We start from the raw sequence: 23,565 nt of genomic DNA, 5'->3' as shown, positions 1-23,565 counted from the left end.
CGAACGAAATGAAATTTATATAGAAAATATATACTTTTAACAGTGTCCGCCCCCCCCCCCCCCCCGAAAATTTCAAGTGCCCCCCGGAGAAAAAAGTCTGGAAGAAACACTGCTTGCGTTACTTCAATAGCTATCTGCAGGTCTAAAACGTTACCTTTTATGTAATAAAACGTTAACTTTTATGTCTAAAACGTTACATTTATGTCTAAAACGTTAACTTTAACGTCTAAAACGTAAACTTTAATGTCTAAAACGTAAACTTTACTGTCTAAAAAGTTACCTTTTATTTTTAATAACTCGGTAACTGACTCGAGTTAGTCACTACCCTTAACAAAAAGCGGATGTGATGCCAACAATCAATGTGCTGTCTCTCAATTAAAGTGGTAATATTAGTTGACAACAAACACGCGCATTGTGTGTCAATTAAAATTATAACATCTGTCAGACTTCACTCCCATTGTAGAAAGTTTATAGACAGCGCACTGTCCGAACTAACGACAACACCCGTTCATCCACTACTGTATTAGTAATTTGTTTTAAAATTTTGAAATACATCGGTTCATCAGCTACTGTATTAGTATATCGTTTTAAAAAATTGAAACGTTTCTAGAACAATCTTGTGTTGTGCATGTACGATGATACATAAAACGATACCTAATTGGCATGGTCGAGAGAAGGCACAGATGAAGCTGACCCAAAAGGTTTGGGTTCGGTTCTCAGACTTCAGTCCGTATGTCGCCAGGTCTGAGGGGGAATTGACCCTAGGCTACTGACCACAAGATACCTAATTCTACAAACACACCTACTATATAATCCGAAAGAGATGCGAATTGTAAAATATATACTATTGCTGAGGATCTGTCATGTTTTAGATTTATAAATTAAAGACTGCAAAACGTGAGTGCGTGTGTGTATGTGTTTAATCGGCTTGTAAAATGTACGTTAATTTCATAATTTCATGTAAACTAGATGATGAAAAGTGAAGAAAAAATATTTAGTTAAAAATTTTAAAACAACAAAAAGTGCCAAAAATAGCCCCGTAAATGTAACACGAATCAATAATTTAAAACACAAACGATTTTTTTCAGTCCACACACTGCGTTAAGACATTAACTTTTTTCCCATCGATATTTATAAAGCAGGACAGGTTGTGAATGCGATTACTATAGTGAAGAAAACCGATCCTATACTGTCATACAGGGGTCGATGTCACAACCCAATTTTCTAGACATTCACGAGAGTTCCCTGAAGCATATTATCTCCCTCCCCCACCAGGAACAAATATTTGTAAAATATTTTACAGGGCAATTATAAATTACCTATTGATCCTAACCTCAAACCAACGAAACAAACCAGATAAGTTGATACCAGAGGGTTGATGGTTGAAGAAGATTTTAAACACCAAACACCAAACACCACACATTCTAGTTAGGACTCTCATGCCAGGGTTTAACGACTGTCCATTAGTTGGGACATGGCTAGGGGCTAATGACTGTCGGGGCATGGACCAGGGCTAACGACTGTCCATTAGTTGGGACATGGCTAGGGGCTAACGACTGTCGGGGCATGGACCAGGGACTAACGACTGTCCATTAGCTGGGACATGGCTAGGGGCTAATGACTGTCGGGGCATGGACCAGGGCTAACGACTGTCCATTAGTTGGGACATGGCTAGGGGCTAATGACTGTCGGGGCATGGACCAGGGCTAACGACTGTCCATTAGGGGACATGGCTAGGGGCTAATGACTGTCGGGGCATGGACCAGGGCTAACGACTGTCCATTAGTTGGGACATGGCTAGGGGCTAACGACTGTCGGGGCATGGACCAGGGACTAACGACTGTCCATAAGCCGGGGCATGGACCAGGGCTAACGACTGTCGAGGTATGGACCAGGGCTAACGACTGTCGGGGCATGGACCAGGGCTAACGACTGTCGGGGCATGGACCAGGGCTAACGACTGTCCATTAGCTGGGGCATAGACCAGGGGCTAACGACTGTCCATTAGTTGGGACATGGCTTAGGGGCTAACGACTGTCCATTAGTTGGGGCATGGCTTAGGGGCTAACGACTGTCGGGGCATGGTCAAGAGGCTAACGACTGTCCATTATCCGTGACATGGACGAGGGGCTTGCGACTGTTTGAGAAGCGATGTGCGCATGATTTTTCTTTCTAAATCGATTTAAATGGATGTTAAAGATAATCTAGTCTTATCCGTGAACAAAGAAGATAACGAACAAGATAGCAAGATAGTCTGATCAATTATTTCTTAACGCGGCATTAGATCACAAAGAATATATTTTACACACACTGTGAGAGTACAATCAACGCAGTGGGTCTGTATTTAATAACATCACTATTGACTTATTAATGCCTAACAGTAATTACGTAATTAGTTTATCCCGTAAAACTTTAAAAAATAGGCCTAAACATGTAGGATTAAAAAATAATTTCCGCGGTTTAAGCCAACGATCAATAAAAGCCAAAGATCAATAAAATTCCATCTTCTTTTCCTTTCCTTCGCGATGCCAACCGAAGCCACTGTGGATGAATGGCTAATAAAACAATCAGACTAACTCCCCTGATGCTACAGGTAGAGCTAATCGATACAAACCTATGGTAAACCAAGGGAGATGATTAACAATAATTGGTGGGTGCTAGGGAACAGGGGAGGCTACCACATTATGTTCAATAATGTTAGAGAAATGGTGAGGATAACGAAATACTGCTTCTTACCTTTATGTAACTATATATATATATATATATATATATATATATATATATATATATATATATATATATATATATATAAATATTTGTGTGTGTGTGTGTGTGTATATGTATGTATGTGTGGGAGTGTACGGTCTAACTACAAAACCGCGAAGTCCTACAGCTATTTCTTATATTTAATATATTGAATTTGCATTTCAAATATTATGAAGCTACTAATATATTTTTGTTAAAACAAAATAAATTTTTAAACGTATGTATTTTCGCTTAAAAACCTGTAACGTTAACTCTTGTTGCATTCTAAGGGCAGCCATCTTTGAATGTATTACAGCCCGCGGTTATTTCAATACGCCCCATTAAATCTCAAACAGGTATATCGATCTCTATCCCCTTCCCCCACCACGACCACTCTGTTGCAGCATGGAACACGTGACCTTAATGTCAAGACGCTGGGCACCCTCATTAAATTCTCATTATAGAAATTATACCATATCGAGTTGAAGGTTTAAAATAACATCTGCAGCCAACCCCCCCCCCCTCCCCCATCTTTCATACATACAACATACGCTCTTTACCGTAGATGTTTTTTAAATCTTCTGCTGAAGACGATTATAGCTTGTCACGTGACCAGTTAGACTGTCGATTGACGGTGAGTAAAAGGTATCGATCGTCTCTCGACCTGATGCACGTGCCGACTTCTTCCTGCGGCGTACGGGATTGATTCATGCTAGCGTGGTATAGGGGAGGTGGTATAACAGTTGTGGTACAACAGTTGTGGTACAACAGTTGTGGTACAACAGTTGTGGTACAGTGGTTGTGGTACAACAGTTGTGGTACAGTGGTTGTGGTACAACAGTTGTGGTACAACAGTTGTGGTACAGTGGTTGTGGTACAATAGTTGTGGTACAACAGTTGTAGTACAATAGTAGTGGTACAACAGTTGTGGTACAACAGTAGTGGTACAACAGTAGTGGTACAACGTTAGTGGTACAACAGTAGTTGTACAACAGTAGTGGTACAACAGTAGTGGTACAACGTTAGTGGTACAACAGTAGTGATACAGCAGGATTGGTACAACAGTAGTGGTACAACAGTAGTGGTACAACAGTAGTGGTACAACAGTAGTGGTACAACGTTAGTGGTACAATGTTAGTGGTACAGCAGTAGTGATACAACGTTAGTGGTACAACAGTAGTAGTACAACAGTAGTGGTACAACGTTAGTGGTACAACAGTAGTGGTACAACAGTAGTGGTACAACAGTAGTGGTACAACAGTCGTGGTACATTATTAGTGGTATAACATTAGTGCAACAGCAGTCGTGGTACAGTGGCAGTGGTACAGTGGTAAAAATTTTCCCCAAAGATTACGTCTATTAAAGCTGACCAGATATAAGACAATTTATTACTTTTCTTTTTTTTTTAAATATTCTAGGCCCTTCGAGTAGTCGCCGCAACTTTCGCTTTACTCAAAACGTTTTCCGTTACAATTCAGTTTAAAAAAAAAATTAAGGTGGTATAAAATTGAAGTTCTATTCGAATACAAAACTGTTCAAATACCTACTTAACCAATCCTGTTTCACTTTATACAAAACTACCCAGCTGTTCGAGGAAAAAAAAGAAACTGTTAAAAGATCTCCACCAGCCCCACCCTCATTCACCACTAGATGACGTCACATACCCTCTAAGAAACCGTCTAAATGATTCATAATTTAATTACTCTAAGCTTAGGATGTGCGTGGAGGGGAGGGTTGGGTGAAGCCGGTAGATGTCGTACTAAATCAATAATCTCAAGGCTATAGTTTAGGGTTCAAGTTTAAACTTTACTCATATCTAGCTCACCCTAATCTACAGCTTCTAAACCTTAATGTTCAAACTTGACCCATGTACAAGGCTAGCCCACCCTGACCTACAGATCCTAAACCTTAAACCTGTAGGTTTAATGTTCAAACTTGACCCATGTACAAGGCTAGCCCACCCTGACCTACAGATCCTAAACCTTAAACCTGTAGGTTTAATGTTCAAACTTGACCCATGTACAAGGCTAGCCCACCCTGACCTACAGATCCTAAACCTTAAACCTGTAGGTTTAATGTTCAAACTTGACCCATCTACAAGACTAGCCCACCCTGACCTACAGATCGTAAAACTACGGTATAAGTCAACTGTTGAATCCTTACTCACGCCCCTGGTTTAAAAATACACCACATACAAAGGTGATAACATTCCAAACAAAACCATTCGATTACTTTACCCGGAGAAAAAATATTCTACAGACAGGTTCGACAACTGATTATCTACGTTTGTCATCGTTAAAAAACAAAATCACATATTGTCAGCTGATGCATTTAAATTCTCTAAGCCAAATGTTATATTTTGATCGAGATTTTTGAGCCCAAAGCTCAGGAACAAACTGGGAGTGAAGATCTCACAGCCAAATTTCCAGTTGGATTGTGATTTTGGCTTCGAGGATCATATTTCAGGCACTGAGTTTCGAATTCAGAACTATCGGGTTAGGGGTCGTCCATAAATGACGTCACAATCGTAGGGGGAGGGTGGGGGGCCGTAATTTTGTGACGGTATATGATGAGGGGGTGGGGGGCAGATAGTGCGACGTCACACTTTTGCATTATAAAAAAGCAATGTTAGAAAACGAATTTTAGCCCTTATTTCGCGTTTTAGTAAACTGTTTTAATAAATTGTAAAAGAAATTGATTAAAAAACTCTATGTTGACAAAGATTTTGAAAAAATACAGATTTTTTAAGAAAAATTCGACGGCAATTTTGAGGGGGGGGGGGGGGTTGTAGGCTGAGGTGTGTCGTCATTTTAGGGGGGTGGGTTGGCTTTTTGTGACGATGTTTGACGCAGGGGGGGGGGAGGTAAAAATCGTCAAAAAAGCGCGACGTCATTAATGGATGACCCCTTAGCAATACCCCACCATATCATAAGTGAAAACTCACGGGGTTATTAAAGTCGACTTTGGTGTTTGTGATGACGTATGGTGTGTTAGTGGTGTTGTTTTGACGTCAGTGAGTTGTGTTAATAATAATCATTACGTCACCCCCCCCCCCCCCTCTCCACAGCTGATTGGAGCAGTAGTGGGAGCCGGAATCCTGATGGGCGTCACACCGGAAGCTCACCACGGCAATCTCGGGATGACCTTGGTCAGCAACAAAATTACAGTGGGTCAAGGTCAGTCAAAAAATGTAAACTTTATAATCAACCAATCAGCAAGTATTGTTATAAAACATAATTATAAAAAATAGAAAGCTCATAAAATAGCTTTGATTCAATTATCCGCGAGCAAAAAGTTGAAGCACGCCTTACAAAGCAAAGCCAAACTCCTATGTATAATTAGTTTAACTATGACAGAATATTTTCTTAAAACAGTTCTGTATATATGTTGTTGGCGTTTCAGCTGTTTGTGACCTTTTGTTGTTTCTATCTGCAGCTATTGGCGTGGAGCTGTTTGTGACCTTTTGTTGTTTCTATCTGCAGCCATTGGCGTGGAGCTGTTTGTGACCTTTTGTTGTTTCTATCTGCAGCTATTGGCGTGGAGCTGTTTGTGACCTTTTGTTGTTTCTATCTGCAGCCATTGGCGTGGAGCTGTTTGTGACCTTTTGTTGTTTCTATCTGCAGCCATTGGCGTGGAGCTGTTTGTGACCTTTTGTTGTTTCTATCTGCAGCCATTGGCGTGGAGCTGTTTGTGACCTTTTGTTGTTTCTATCTGCAGCCATTGGCGTGGAGCTGTTTGTGACCTTTTGTTGTTTCTATCTGCAGCTATTGGCGTGGAGCTGTTTGTGACCTTTTGTTGTTTCTATGGTGACCCTTTGTTGTTTCTATCTGCAGCAATTGGCGTGGAGCTGTTTGTGACCTTTTGTTGTTTCTATCTGCAGCTATTGGCGTGGAGCTGTTTGTGACCTTTTGTTGTTTCTATCTGCAGCCATTGGCGTGGAGCTGTTTGTGACCTTTTGTTGTTTCTATTGTGACCTTTTGTTGTTTCTTTCTGCAGCCATTGGCGTGGAGCTGTTTGTGACCTTTGTTGTTTCTATCTGCAGCCATTGGCGTGGAGCTGTTTGTGACCTTTTGTTGTTTCTATCTGCAGCCATTGGCGTGGAGCTGTTTGTGACCTTTTGTTGTTTCTATCTACAGCCATTGGCGTGGAGCTGTTTGTGACCTTTTTTTGTTTCTATTGTGACCTTTTGTTGTTTCTATCTACAGCCATTGGCGTGGAGCTGTTTGTGACCTTTTTTTGTTTCTATTGTGACCTTTTGTTGTTTCTATCTACAGCCATTGGCGTGGAGCTGTTTGTGACCTTTTTTTGTTTCTATTGTGACCTTTTGTTGTTTCTATCTGCAGCCATTGGCGTGGAGCTGTTTGTGACCTTTGTCCTGGTCTTCACCGTCTTCGCCTCGTGTGACAGCAAGAGAAAGGACCTCAACGGATCGGCGCCACTGACCATTGGTCTTTCGGTCACCATGTGCCACCTCTGGGCGGTAAGATTCAGCCCCACCCCCACGGCATGTGCCACCTCTGGGCGGTAAGACCCGGCCCCCACCCCTCCACCACTCTACGCAACACTACCAGCATGTACCATCTATGGGGGGTAAGACACCCCACCTCCCACCCCACAGCGTGTCTTTTATGAGCGCTAAGACTCGACCACCACCCCCCTGCACCACTCTACCCAACACTACCAACATGTACCATCTACGAGCGGTATGACACCCCCCACCCTCCACACCACGAACATGTGCCATCTCTGGGCGGTAAGACTCACCCCCACCCCCACCCCCACGGCATGTGCCACCTCTGGGCGGTAATATTCACCCCCACCCCACACCAAGACGCTTCCTCCCCATCACAGCATGTCTTCTATGAGCGCTAAGACTCAACCCCCACCCCCCCACCACTCTACCCAACACTACCAACATGTGCCATCTATGGGCGTTAAGACTCACCCCCACCCCACACCAAGACGCACCCTCACCGTCACAACATGCACCATCTATGGGCGGTAAGACTCACACCCCTCACCGCCTCCCCCTCCACACCACGAACATGTGCCATCTGTGTCTGGTAAGACTCGACCCCTCCCTCCCTCCGTAGCCAGCTACACGGTACACATTTTGCCTGTCACGTGATCCATATATTGATTGTATGAAAGTAAACAAAACACAAATAAGGCATTTCAAGTCTTCTATATCTGCAACTGAACAAGAGCAGTAGAAACTTTGTGCTGCCACTACCGACACATCTCCTCTAAACCTAACACTAACTCTTGGCAATATTTGGAATGTATGTTTACTAATATGACAGGCAGTTGCGAACACACTATGGGGCAGGGGCCTAGTACATACTGAGTTGTCTAGTTCTGCCCGTTATAATGAGAATATATATAATATTTACGTTTACCGGTGTCCGCTTAACACCCCCCCCCCCCTCCCCCACTACTTTCTCGGAAGAAAAAATTCTGAAAAAAAATCACTGATTAAGTTGAATGCAGTAATATTACTGATATCAGTTTGGTACGCCCTTGCGGTTAAATGTAACAATTAATTTATCGTAGATGCATATGTACACATTTGTGAGTAATATTAATCGATAACGACCTTAAATAATGATTGATTCTGTTTTCCCCAACAGATTGACTACACTGGGTCAAGCATGAACACTGCTCGCAGTTTTGGACCCGCCCTCGTTATGGGAACGTGGGAAAACCATTGGGTAAGTAACAAACGCTTATCTATAAATAAAACCACCTCTTTTCCAAGCCAATAGGCCTAGCATAGATTGCACTTTTATAAAACAAGGGAACTAACTCAAAAATTTGTCAGCAGCTTTATTTGTCCTGTGCTTTCCCTTTCCTCTGTGACGGGGCATACCCAGGGGACTGAATATTTGCTTCATTGTGTTTGTTTTTTACATTTATCATTTTATAATTATAATATTCAGAAGTTGTAATTAATGTTTGTTTCGGTTATGTTTTTTTTTTGTCTTCATTCATTTGCATTTATCACACGCCAGGTATACTGGGTAGGCCCCATCTTTGGAGGCGTCCTCGCAGCTGTCGTTTATGAGTACTTCCCTAATTTGTTTAATAGATGTACGTACTGACAGTAGATGTCTGCTCGTTGCCTCCATATTTGCCTTGAAAATTTATTTTTCCCACGGCATTCTCTTTCTCCGCATGAAGTTCCTACTGTGCAGAGGTCATTTCTGGTTGTCTAACTAAGCAAAGCTAGCAAGTTTAGCGCTTCAAACTTTATGAATATAGATCTAGAATCTAGAGCTAGACTTAGAATCTAGATCTAGAATCAAGTCTAAATCTAGATATTACAATCTAGCCTAGATCAGGTAGAATCTAGATTCTCTAGATCTGATACGATAAACAGTTTTAACTAATTCAGTTTAACCCAATCTGCCTTAAATAATTGTGTATAATTTTCTAAAATAGTGTCGATATTACCATTAGAATCTAATTCTAGATCTAGCCTAGATCTATCTGTATTGCTGCTAATTTGTTTGTAATGTAAATAGTGTGATTGATTGTAATAATTAACAGAATGATCATATGATTATAGATACCGATTCCGAACATAGACTCTTCCATAAAATAGGAGTGTTGGGTTGTATTGTAATCTCAACTAATTTTATGGTTAGAAATTAGGGTTCGACGTATGGTAGGACTAGGGTTGGAGTTAGGGTTAGGTACAGGGTACAGGTACGAAAATTTACAGTGGATATTATTAGTACTAGACCAGCAAACAGTTAACAGATCAAGGAGCTTAAACATTTTGACATTTATGGTTATTGGTTATATCCCCTTATGCAAGATAAACAACTAATATTAAAAAGGGGAGGGGGGGGGGATTTGGGTGGTGCCATGGTAGTCCTTAGTGTTATATTACAGTTATATAATTTGACAGTGGGTGACCCTTTGGGATGATGCATGATCCTGAATAGGGGAGGGGCTCAAATAGTGTAAGATCATTTATGGACAACTCCGTAAAATATGTAATTGACTTGGAATAGGACACGTTTTGCATGTTTCTTATTCCGAATTCCGAGTAGCTTTAAAACAAAATGTGTGTTTTATAAGGATTTAAACATTTACTACTCTAACAGTTTAGATAATGAATTGATAAATTTTGCAATTGTAAAAAAAAAATTGCCCATAGTTTTGGAGATTTTTTAATGCTGTGATTTAGGCCTTCAGTTGAATTAGCTAGATCTTAATTCAATATGGGACATACATGTTAGCTTGTTTCATCTAAATTTTTAACAATACTTACATCAATCTGAGATAAAGATGTTAAAAAAAACTTAATCAAAGTTTCTAATCTCAGAATTCTAATAATTGCCCATAGTTTTGGCTCTTTAATGTGGAGGAAACTTAGAGATGGAACTGAGCTGACCCGATTTATTCAATTAATCACCAAAAAAATGTAACTACTCAAAAAATCTACTTAAAAATCTACTTTAAAAATCTACTTCCAAACCAACATTTTAAAAACATAAAGTATTATAAAAGGGTAGTCACTTGATAAAGTATTGCAGCCACTAACATTAATAGCCTAACAAAAAAAAATGTAGCCTATAAAAGTATAAAACAACGTGTTTAAACTCCAGCTATAATTCCAGTTTTCAAATATAAATTTTTGTTTGTGGGTATGGCTTCATGATAGAATGAAAAAGCTAAACAGTTGCCAACTTTGTATTATAAATGCACCACGCCTATTGTTAATTAAACAGTATACTTAGTGTTAGAGCTTCTGTATGAAACACTTGAGGGACTTTCAAACCCTATTATAATGATAATAATTACAACTGCTGTACAATTATTGGGTCATAATAACTTTAAATTGGCAGTTCGAATGTAGAGTCAGACTGGGTTTTAGGTTAAATGTATGTTACAGTAAAACTGTTGACAATGTATCACTTAAGTCTTATACAAACTTAAGCTTTTTGGCTAGAGCAAGCAGAAAGTAGAAGCATGGCTTTCAGAAGTGGCAAGCTAATTAACAACAATTTTAATATTAACCAAATAGGCCTAGTAAATATTTTTTTAAACACTAACAATTTTATTAGAACTTATGAACTATTTAGTTGAACTAACAGAACCTTTAAAAACTAATAATCTCTGCCCTTCATAGAGCTTTCATTAGCTTCAACTATTTAAACAGTGCTTACTCAGTTTTAAGAACTCTTTTTACTACTAACACTGCATTAATTTATGTTGATCTAAATCATAACAGTTCTTAATTTTTTAAGTTAAAAAACTAACCAACTTGTTGCAGTTTCAGGATTTTTTATCATATAAAACTTGTATCCACTATAGTTATGGTAACCCAGTTGTGATAGATGTTATATCTTACGAGTGTGTACTTATATAGCACATGCTCAATTGCTTATTTTGTAATAAAGTAATATCAGGAGTTTTGTTTTGTAAAACAGATAGCACTATTTTTTATGAAAAAAGTAATGTTGTAAAACTAGTTGTCTACCCTTCTAGTAGAATAAATTTAAATGTAGTTGGCTACAGTGTGCTATAAATATACTTTGATTACTAATTGATTTGCATTTAAGAGATAAACAAAAAAAAAAAAAGAAAACAAATCTCAGATAATTTTATTATTTTGCCATTTATTTACCAGTCAAATTTGAAAGCTTCAACCAACTCATGTTTCCATTTCCCAGTCAACCTTAAAAAAAAACATTGTACCCACTCATTTTACTATTTAGGTGTACTGGGTTGGACCAATTTTAGGCGGGGTCGTGGCCGGAGTTCTCTACGAACATCTCTTTGCAATCAACGCCAGCCTGATGAAGGCCAAAGCATGTTTGCTCTCCAGTGATTACGATGATGACAAGTACAAGGCTCAACGGATTAAGGTAAGGCTGCACAATGTGAGATTATGGTAATCCTGCGCTGCACACCATTTTTAAATGATCTCTTTTCTGTTGGAGGGGGGTAGGGAGGAGCACATGAAACTTTTAGAGGTGAACAGTTGTAATATTCTATTTAAAAAAATGTTTCTTTTGTTTTATATGGTGGGGGGGGGGGGGTGGAGCAGTGTATATCTGGTAGGGTTGGGGGGGGGGGGCGGAAGTGCAGTATTTCCCTGGACAGTCTGAAAAGAAAAACTGAAAGCATAATAGTATAACTGATATAAAGATTCAAAGCAATCTTGTTTTTAGAAGGTAGGCTTGTAACTAATGGGTTAAGGTTGGCTTATAAACAACAGGCTATGGGTGGACTTGTAGCTAATGGGTTAAAGTTTGGCTTTAAACAAGTGTACTAGGTTAGACTTGTATATGTTTTATCTATTGTAGCCCTCAATGTACTATTATGTGTAACACTTTTCTACAGTAGATCCATGTATACTTTGCAGGCATGTTGCCAGCTTCATATTTTCTGTAAAGTTGATTGGTTATACTGCATCATGTGTCTTTGGCTGTCCTGCCTCTGCCAGCTGCTTCCTGGCAGTCCCCCATGACAGTCCTGTCTCTGCCAGCTGCTACCTAGCAGTCCCCCATGACAGTCCTGCCTCTGCCAGCTGCTACCTGGCAGTCCCCCATGACAGTCCTGTCTCTGCCAGCTCCTACCTAGCAGTCCCCCATGACAGTCCCCCATGTGCCTCCACATCTCCTACTTTCTTTTTCCTTGAAGCTTCTAATTTAAAACTATAAATAAACTCATGTTATAGGTGTATTGTGTGTGCAGCTCCTTTGTTCTAGACTTAACATTTGTTATGTACGAGTCTGTTATCACAAGGTAGACTTAATTAAAACATGTATCATTCAGGTGAGGGTTATTGAGGTAACAAGGTAGACTTAATTAAAACGTGTATCATTCATGTGAGGGTTATTGAGGTAACAAGGTAGACTTAATTAAAACGTGTATCATTCAGGTGAGATTATTGAGGTAACAAGGTAGACTTAATTAAAACGTGTATCATTCATGCGAGGATTAATGAGGTAACAAGGTAGACTTAATTAAAACGTGTATCATTCATGTGAGGGTTATTGAGGTAACAAGGTAGACTTAATTAAAACGTTTATCATTCAGGTGAGATTATTGAGGTAACAAGGTAGACTTAATTAAAACGTGTATCATTCATGTGAGGGTTATTGAGGTAACAAGGTAGACTTAATTAAAACGTTTATCATTCAGGTGAGATTATTGAGGTAACAAGGTAGACTTAATTAAAACGTGTATCATTCATGTGAGGGTTATTGAGGTAACAAGGTAGACTTAATTAAAACGTTTATCATTCAGGTGAGATTATTGAGGTAACAAGGTAGACTTAATTAAAACGTGTATCATTCATGTGAGGGTTATTGAGGTAACAAGGTAGACTTAATTAAAACGTTTATCATTCAGGTGAGATTATTGAGGTAACAAGGTAGACTTAATTAAAACGTGTATCATTCATGTGAGGGTTATTGAGGTAACAAGGTAGACTTAATTAAAACGTTTATCATTCAGGTGAGATTATTGAGGTAACAATGTAGACTTAATTAAAACGTGTATCATGCAGGTGAGGATTATTGAGGTAACAAGGTAGACTTAATTAAAACGTGTATCATTCATGTGAGGGTTATTGAGGTAACAAGGTAGACTTAATTAAAACGTTTATCATTCAGGTGAGATTATTGAGGTAACAAGGTAGACTTAATTAAAACGTGTATCATTCATGTGAGGGTTATTGAGGTAACAAGGTAGACTTAATTAAAACATGTATCATGCAGGTGAGATTATTGAGGTAACAAGGTAGACTTAATTAAAACGTGTATCATGCAGGTGAGGATTATTGAGGTAACAAGGTAGACTTAATTAAAACGTGTATCATGCAGGTGAGGATTATTGAGGTAACAATGTAGACTTAATTAAAACGTGTATCATGCAGGTGAGGATTATTGAGGTAACAAGGTAGACTTAATTAAAACGTGTATCATTCATGTGAGGGTTATTGAGGTAACAAGGTAGACTTAATTAAAACGTTTATCATTCAGGTGAGATTATTGAGGTAACAAGGTAGACTTAATTAAAACGTGTATCATTCATGTGAGGGTTATTGAGGTAACAAGGTAGACTTAATTAAAACATGTATCATGCAGGTGAGATTATTGAGGTAACAAGGTAGACTTAATTAAAACGTGTATCATGCAGGTGAGGATTATTGAGGTAACAAGGTAGACTTAATTAAAACGTGTATCATTCAGGTGTTGATTGTTGAGGTAACAAGGTAGACTAAATTAAAACGTGTATCATGCAGGTGAGGATTATTGAGGATCCTGATGAAGAGCAGGAGGAAGGCGAGGTTCTCCAGGAGAAGGAAAAGAAGTTTGGCTCCACCTCATCTACCTCTAGAATCTAAGTACAGGCCAAGATCAGCATTTCCAAACCCTTGCCATGTGTATAGCAATATAAGCAGAGAACATATGTGCCTCATTAGTCAAATTGGTAAACATTTAATTAATTAGTGTAGTAGTAAATGGATAATTAATTTAATTTTGCTATTTTCCTAACAAAATATTTATAACAATATTATTTATGTTTTGAATTAGGTTTTATTTAAGTATTTTTAAATATAGCTCTTTTTGCTAGTATTTCACATCAAAGAATACCAAAGCACTTGCTTAAAAAAGCAAGGTATTACTGTTTTATTTATTAGCTTAGAAGATGAGCAATAAAGAATGACAACATCATCCAATAAATTATTTCATGTGATTGATCTACTACCAAAGCTTTTTTACATCTAAATTTCATCTTTAATAATGCATGCATGTATTGTGTTTCAAACAATTTTAAAACTTGGCATTTAGCTTTAATTATGAATTGTCTTTAGACAATGGCTTATATGTCATTTATGACAATGAACATTTTAAAAAATGTACTTTGATAAATAATGTTTTCAAATGTTCAGTATTATGTGGAAGTACTAGTGCTAGTAGCTAGTCATCATCTGTTTCTCACTGTCCATGGATGGGATGAAATGTTTTTGTGGTACACACAAATTAGCCATTGTAAACATTCAGGGGAGGTGACTTGTAACATGGCCATCACATCACAAAATCCTGGACACTTATTTCCATATGGAAGATTTTTCACGTTTATCATTACTTTGTTCTGCACCCTGTTGTTTTAGTGTTGATTCAGTATACAGTACAATTGATAGTCTCAACTGTTACAATTGTCCGAGTAAATGTAACATGGATTATATATTATTAGAGCTCTTTTAAAGAGTGTTGAGTTTTTTTTGTTGTGATATGAAATCAGGAGAGACAACTGGGAAATAAAATTATTCTTGTTAATTTATGAATTATCTTTCTTACATTTAAACCCACACTTTGCCTTTCTTTTAAAGTTTTAATTCATTGTACCAAATTAAATCTGTTTTTATACAATTTTGAATCTGCTTTATGTATGTTTGATTTAGTACTTTGATGTTTAATGTGCAAAAGTAATTTAGAAGCCTCTAGAACTGAATTGAATATTGTGAGTGCAAATATACATGTCAATTTTTAACTAAATTAAATGTTGACAGAAACAGCATGAGTAAGAATTAGTTTTATAGACAATTTTATATATACATATATATCTTAATAATAATATTTTAAACTTGTGTGAAGTGGGATTAATTTTGCTGATTAAAACTGTATAATGAATGGCAACTAATCAATACAATGTTTTATATTAAAATGTTATAAAATATAGAAATTTTTAAAACCACACCTGTATATAGTGTGTTGGTGAAATGTATTACAAACAATATCTTATTATACATACATATTATATTTATACATTCATTCTTTTTTAAATAAGTACATACATGTATCATTGTATCTAACATTACTTAGATTTTATTTATACCGTAGTCAATAGGAAAAAGATATGCAAGATGTTCCTGTATTCAATTAACTTTTGTATTGAAACTGAGAAATGGAATGGCTGGCATTGCTTGTTCCCTGACACTAGGATTGCTTTGTAAAACTAAAATGGTGTGTCAATAGTTCAATATGGTGTGTCAATAGTACAATATGGTGTGGCAATAGTGGAATGTATTATGCCAATAGTGGAACATGATGTGCCAATAGAAGAATGATGTGCCAATAGTAGAATATGATGTGTCAGTAGTGGAATATAATGTGCCAATAGCGATGGGAGTTTGTTTGTCTTTGCATTGAAGGTGTTATAGAGAATGTTTGGCCATTTATAATGTTCTATGTATCTTGTCTGGTGCTAAAATGAAGCCTTCCATTTCTCAATTTTCGCCACCATTTCGTCTACCAATCACAGTGCATGACATTGCAACTCTATCCTTCCATTTTTTACACCAATCTATCAGCTGGCTTAGAACTTCCATTGCCAGATCAAAAACTGTACAACTACCACAAGCCATGACCTGCCACAACACACAGTGCCTTCTTGGTTAACTAACTTGTACTGCATTTGTTTTCCTTTCAACAATAGTTTGAGTTCTATGACTAGGGTGATATGTCCATGAAAATATTTTTTGTTATGGGAGTTTGTTTAGGCTCATCTGTCCATGAAAATATTCTTTTTATGTGTATATGTATAGGCCAATTTGTCCATGAAAATGTACTATTTTTTATGTGTGTATGACTAGGCCAATTAGACCATAAAAAGAACTGAGTGGGTGTTGCTTGGTTTAATGTTGTCTATCTAGCCATTATTTCACAAATATCCTATGTTAGAGGTGTTTTTATTTTAGTGAGTTCATTAGATAATCGGGGTACATGTTAATTTCCTGAACTAAACTAACTTTATTCTTTAAACTCAATTGAGGGTACACATTTATTCTTTTAAAACTAAATTCATGGTTGATTAATTTTCTTTAAACTCAATTGAGGGTAGACATTTATCCAGTGAGTTGGTCTGGGTTTAACTACAGAAAGCTGCCCAAAACAGTCGGGTGGAGAGGTGTAGCTGTAGCACTGTGCTCCTCTTGGAGTTACTTATCCAGTCCAATGTAGGCTCTCCCACACTACAAGTAGAACTGACCACATCTTTCTTTTGTAATATGCGTTGATCACATTCAATCTACCCAGTGGCGTAGCGAGAGGGGGCGGGGGTGCGGACCGCACCGGGTGACACCATTTGGGGGGGGGGGTGACACCAAGGCAAAAAGTAGCAAAATATATAGAGAAAAAGGATAATTCCACTTAATTAAGTGACTAATTCGAGTGTTTAAAAGTCTTTTAAGAGCAAATGTGACAGATCCCGACAAGGGTGGAAGGGGGGGGGGGTGCAAATTGAAAATTGAAAGTTTGTCCCCGGGCGCAGGGAAGGGTCGCTACGCCTCTGGGGGGTGACACCATTAAGTGCCGCACCGGGTAACACCCGACCTCGCTACGCCACTGAATCTACCACCATATTAATTATTGTTCATTGACCACTGTCCATTTACCTTGGGCCTCTCACATATTTTTTGCACTCTGATGTTACTAGGTGGCTACATATGATAAATGTTTCTCCTTAAAAAAAAACATCTAGGTATGAGATGCAGTTGTTCATGTTATCATTTGGCTGCTGGCTGCTAAGGCCTTAGCTCAATATTCTGCCCAACTTTTGCAAGACTTTTATTTTAAATTATTTTTTTGTCTACTATTTGTCTTTGCACATTTCATCATTCAAAGTGTAGTAGTTTATGTTATCTTTTATATGTAAATAAAAATCTGTTCGTTTTTTAAACCAGTTTTATTTGATCTTTTCTGAGATGAAAAATATTGTGTGATCTTCCGTCAAAAATAATTGTACAAAATAAAAACTCAACTGGAACTCCCACTAAGACACTTTAATCAAGTGAAACCTAAGCAAAGTGCAGTCCAGTCTCACTGATTAATTAATCTAAAATTAATTACAAACTTGCCGAGGCATATCTACTTTAAAAGCCTCTCATCCGTTGGGAGGTCTGCAGATCTAGTAGCCTACACCTGAGAATTTTAAAACTTCTAAATTCTCTCTCTAAGGCACCTCAGTGGTTTAAGAAGAGCGGCCATTAAACCCTAGCAATGAAAACTCCACAAAAATCTTTGGCGTAGAACGAGCACTTGGAATCAAAAAGAATCCCCCGCCATCTTGCGCGCTCTAATCAGTTTGATTAAAATATCAGAGGTGGACTCGTCAATGTGTGGGGAACTCTTCTTTTTAAAGGGGGAAGAAATTGACTCGGTGGTAGCGGTTTATGGGGAGAAAATTGTAGGTGATTCGTACTTCTATAGCAGTCTTACTTAGGTGTGATACTTTAATATCAGTACATTAGGTGTGATACTTCAATAGCAGTAGTACTTTAGGTGTGATACTTCAGTAGCAGTACATTAGGTGTGATACTTCAATAGCAGTAGTACATTAGGTGTGATACTTATATAGCAGTGGTACATTAGGTGTAATAGTTCTATAGCAGTCGTACTTTAGATGTGGTACTTCAATAGCAGCAACAACAGATTTAGGGGGGGGGGGGGGGTGGGAGTGTTTCCAGAAGTGATGTATAGACGTATAAAAGTTGAAAGGTCTAGATTCAGCTAGATATATGGCTTCGTACTGATGATTGTTTGATGCAGCTAGCGAGGCGACTTATACAGGCATCTAAAGACTCACAGAGCTAAAGATTGGTTGGTACCGCTAACTACACGTCAAGACATTGGTATAATAGGCCTTCAGTTAACCTCTGTCAGCGTTCAGCACAGACTCACCAATAAACCCAACATTGACGGCATGTTGTGAATCATCTTGTGATAAGCAAAATAGAAATTTGCTTAGATCAACAAAGCTTTATCTCTATAGCGTCACAAGTATAGGGGGGGTGGGGGGGGGGGGGGGTGGGGGTGGGTGGGTCGACAGCCGTCATAATAATCAAACCCCCTAGCCGGGACAGCAGTAATTTATCACAAATTATAATAAAAAAAATAAACCACAAACATTTTTACCTAACAATGACCTTTATCACCCTACCCATAAAACAGAATTCAGTTGATAAAACTACACCTACAAGTTTTATTACACGCACGGTATCTAATACACACCAACACACACACACCAACACACACTAACACACACACACCAACATACACTCCAACACACAAAAAATACGTAGAGGCGAAAAACCCATTCAACCTAACACTTGTAGGAAAAAAAAATCCGTTAAGAAATAATTTCATAAGGCAAGAACCAAATATTTGACCCAGAAAATTTTTCATACAATAACTACACTGTTCTATGCGAATATTTTTTTCTTCACTGGGTTCAGATAATATCGTTTCTCGTTTTTTTTTCTTTTTGTTGATTTTTTTTTAAATGCGTGTATCGTTAAACTGAAATTGCTTCGCGAAGAACGCTGAGTTTGAAAATAAGGTGTTTATTTTTAAAATCGCGAATAGTTGTGTTATCAGTTCTACTAGTCGTAGGACGCACTAAAATAAACATAGGACAGCGTGCAATAAAAACATACATGGGTGAGCGGAGTTTGGCTGTACTACCATCAGTTGGTGGTGCCATAATTGTGGTGCTTGTCTATTTCGTGTGGGAAGGTGTTGTGGTAGACTAAGGTACAGGTGTGGTAGAACATTAGCAGGTGTGGTGAGATGTTGGACGGACATTAGCAAGTGTGGTCAGATGTTGGACGGACATTAGCAAGTGTGGTCAGATGTTGGACGGACATTAGCAAGTGTGGTCAGATGTTGGACGGACATTAGCAAGTGTGGTCAGATGTTGGACGGACATTAGCAGGTGTGGTCAGATGTTGGACGGACATTAGTTGGTGTGGTCAGATGTTGGACGGACATTAGCAGGTGTGGTCAGATGTTGGACGGACATTAGCAGGTGTGGTGAGATGTTGGACGGACATTAGCAAGTGTGGTCAGATGTTGGACGGACATTAGCAGGTGTGGTGAGATGTTGGACGGACATTAGCAAGTGTGGTCAGATGTTGGACGGACATTAGCAGGTGTGGTCAGATGTTGGACGGACATTAGCAGGTGTGGTCAGATGTTGGACGGACATTAGCAGGTGTGGTCAGATGTTGGACGGACATTAGCAGGTGTGGTCAGATGTTGGACGGACATTAGCAGGTGTGGTGAGATGTTGGACGGACATTAGCAAGTGTGGTCAGATGTTGGACGGACATTAGCAAGTGTGGTCAGATGTTGGACGGACATTAGCAGGTGTGGTCAGATGTTGGACGGACATTAGCAGGTGTGGTCAGATGTTGGACGGACATTAGCAGGTGTGGTCAGATGTTGGACGGACATTAGCAGGTGTGGTCAGATGTTGGACGGACATTAGCAAGTGTGGTCAGATGTTGGACGGACATTAGCAGGTGTGGTCAGATGTTGGACGGACATTAATTGGTGTGGTCAGATGTTGGACGGACATTAGCAGGTGTGGTCAGATGTTGGACGGACATTAGCAGGTGTGGTCAGATGTTGGACGGACATTAGCAAGTGTGGTCAGATGTTGGACGGACATTAGCAGGTGTGGTCAGATGTTGGACGGACATTAGCAGGTGTGGTCAGATGTTGGACGGACATTAATTGGTGTGGTCAGATGTTGGACGGACATTAGCAAGTGTAGTCAGATGTTGGACGGACATTAGCAGGTGTGGTCAGATGTTGGACGGACATTAGCAAGTGTGGTCAGATGTTGGACGGACATTAGCAGGTGTGGTCAGATGTTGGACGGACATTAGCAGGTGTGGTCAGATGTTGGACGGACATTAGCAGGTGTGGTCAGATGTTGGACGGACATTAGCAAGTGTAGTCAGATGTTGGACGGACATTAGCAGTTGTGGTCAGATGTTGGACGGACATTAGCAGGTGTGGTGAGATGTTGGACGGACATTAGCAGGTGTGGTCAGATGTTGGACGGACATTAGCAGGTGTGGTGAGATGTTGGACGGACATTAGCAGGTGTGGTCAGATGTTGGACGGACATTAGCAGGTGTGGTCAGATGTTGGACGGACATTAGCAGGTGTGGTCAGATGTTGGACGGACATTAGCAAGTGTAGTCAGATGTTGGACGGACATTAGCAGGTGTGGTCAGATGTTGGACGGACATTAGCAGGTGTGGTCAGATGTTGGACGGACATTAGCAGGTGTGGTCAGATGTTGGACGGACATTAGCAGGTGTGGTGAGATGTTGGACGGACATTAGCAGGTGTGGTCAGATGTTGGACGGACATTAATTGGTGTGGTCAGATGTTGGACGGACATTAGCAGGTGTGGTCAGATGTTGGACGGACATTAGCAGGTGTGGTCAGATGTTGGACGGACATTAATTGGTGTGGCCAGATGTTGGACGGACATTAGCATGTGTAGTCAGATGTTGGACGGACATTAGCAGGTGTGGTCAGATGTTGGACGGACATTAGCAGGTGTGGTCAGATGTTGGACGGACATTAGCAGGTGTGGTCAGATGTTCGACGGACATTAATTGGTGTGGTCAGATGTTGGACGGACATTAGCAGGTGTGGTCAGATGTTGGACGGACATTAGCAGGTGTGGTCAGATGTTGGACGGACATTAGCAAGTGTGGTCAGATGTTGGACGGACATTAGCAGGTGTGGTCAGATGTTGGACGGACATTAGCAGGTGTGGTCAGATGTTGGACGGACATTAATTGGTGTGGTCAGATGTTGGACGGACATTAGCAAGTGTAGTCAGATGTTGGACGGACATTAGCAGGTGTGGTCAGATGTTGGACGGACATTAGCAAGTGTGGTCAGATGTTGGACGGACATTAGCAGGTGTGGTCAGATGTTGGACGGACATTAGCAGGTGTGGTCAGATGTTGGACGGACATTAGCAGGTGTGGTCAGATGTTGGACGGACATTAGCAAGTGTAGTCAGATGTTGGACGGACATTAGCAGTTGTGGTCAGATGTTGGACGGACATTAGCAGGTGTGGTGAGATGTTGGACGGACATTAGCAGGTGTGGTCAGATGTTGGACGGACATTAGCAGGTGTGGTGAGATGTTGGACGGACATTAGCAGGTGTGGTCAGATGTTGGACGGACATTAGCAGGTGTGGTCAGATGTTGGACGGACATTAGCAGGTGTGGTCAGATGTTGGACGGACATTAGCAAGTGTAGTCAGATGTTGGACGGACATTAGCAGGTGTGGTCAGATGTTGGACGGACATTAGCAGGTGTGGTCAGATGTTGGACGGACATTAGCAGGTGTGGTCAGATGTTGGACGGACATTAGCAGGTGTGGTGAGATGTTGGACGGACATTAGCAGGTGTGGTCAGATGTTGGACGGACATTAATTGGTGTGGTCAGATGTTGGACGGACATTAGCAGGTGTGGTCAGATGTTGGACGGACATTAGCAGGTGTGGTCAGATGTTGGACGGACATTAATTGGTGTGGCCAGATGTTGGACGGACATTAGCATGTGTAGTCAGATGTTGGACGGACATTAGCAGGTGTGGTCAGATGTTGGACGGACATTAGCAGGTGTGGTCAGATGTTGGACGGACATTAGCAGGTGTGGTCAGATGTTCGACGGACATTAATTGGTGTGGTCAGATGTTGGACGGACATTAGCAGGTGTGGTCAGATGTTGGACGGACATTAGCAGGTGTGGTCAGATGTTGGACGGACATTAGCAAGTGTGGTCAGATGTTGGACGGATATTAGCAGGTGTGGTCAGATGTTGGACGGATATTAGTTGGTGTGATCAGATGTTGGATAAACTTTCACAGTGGTCAACCAGGTTTGTAGATCTTCTGAGATTTGCAAGCAGAAGTATTTTTAAAGATAAATTTCATTTTTCAAACTCAATAGGAACCGAACCCACGATAGGAAAAAAGACCGATTCTCATTAAACTCACTGTATTCTTTTAAGACAACATAATAGATTGATTACATTTGGTTTATACTAAAAACAACTTACAAAAACACAAATGTTATGCATGGGAAACAAAAGGCGGTTATTTAAAAAAAAAAAACAACACAACATTAAGTCAACAATTTAAACCATTAAAGTAGCGCCCTTTTCGATAAATGATAATTAGTTAATTAATAAATCATTGTTGTTTTATTTTTTAATAGAATCTTTTTCAATTAGCCATTTTAATTAAAATTAGTTGTTGCAACGATGTTTTTTTTTCAATTTTTTATGTTAGTTTCAGAGTAATGAACCTACTTGTAGCAAATACCTTCAAATTTATCTACTAATTGAATTTAAGTTATTAATGAATAATAGAAAAAATAACTTTAATATAAATATATATTTTTTGTTTGTGAGCTTTATAGTCAAAGTTAATCAATTAGATTTAGTAAATTTTAATTACATGCATTTTCAATAGAAATTAGATGAGATTTAGAATAATATCACAACTTGTGAAATTTTTGAGTAGGCCATATTTTGGGTGCATTGAAGCCACAGTTTACACCTGCAGATATCAGATCTCTACCTCACTTAGACCTCTCTGCCGACTACCAACTTGTACAGTAATTCACCTCAAAGATAATTTGCCCTCACACGGAATTTACAAACATTAAACCTCGGCTTAGATTTGATTTTCTACAAAGCCTGATTCAAGGCTAAACACGTTAATTTTTCTTTTCGCCAAAATATTTTAAAATAATAAAACCACATCCACGCCATCTGATTAAAAGCGCGTTATGTTGATCGTGTTCCTGTTAGCCTGCAGGCTAGGCTGTATTGAGTTCACTCAACACGTGGAGAGTTAATCCCAACATCTACCTCCCGACGAATTAGCGCCTCGCTGAAAGTCACATTTTAATAAGATTCATTAGTTTATCCGGGCTAGAACCGGCTCTAAAACTTAAGACGGGAGTGA

General features: G+C 39.4%; 1 protein-coding gene across 3 annotated transcripts in view; it reads left to right on the top strand.

Annotated features, from left to right (window-relative positions):
* LOC131935399 (aquaporin-4-like) overlaps positions 1–15,703 on the top strand; it is a 34,754-nt gene extending 19,051 nt beyond the window's left edge. For 2 of the 3 annotated variants that reach the window (XM_059291787.1, XM_059291786.1), the window contains exons 4-8: positions 5,813–5,921; positions 7,089–7,225; positions 8,376–8,456; positions 11,475–11,624; positions 14,012–15,703. In XM_059291787.1, the coding sequence (XP_059147770.1) occupies positions 5,813–5,921; positions 7,089–7,225; positions 8,376–8,456; positions 11,475–11,624; positions 14,012–14,113 (579 nt within the window). In that variant the 3' untranslated portion in view covers positions 14,114–15,703. Of the gene's footprint in view, positions 1–5,812; positions 5,922–7,088; positions 7,226–8,375; positions 8,457–8,756; positions 8,836–11,474; positions 11,625–14,011 lie in introns of all 3 variants that reach the window. The other variant, XM_059291788.1, reaches the window with a different exon arrangement.
* The last annotated feature ends 7,862 nt before the right edge of the window (positions 15,704–23,565 follow it).

The sequence above is a fragment of the Physella acuta genome, unplaced genomic scaffold (genome assembly GCF_028476545.2).
Source record: "Physella acuta isolate Inbredline_101_S28 unplaced genomic scaffold, ASM2847654v3 ptg000144l, whole genome shotgun sequence".
Taxonomy (NCBI): domain Eukaryota; kingdom Metazoa; phylum Mollusca; class Gastropoda; family Physidae; genus Physella; species Physella acuta.
The sequence above is the reverse complement of the archived record's forward strand: the minus strand, read 5'-3'. Positions and strand labels throughout refer to the sequence as shown.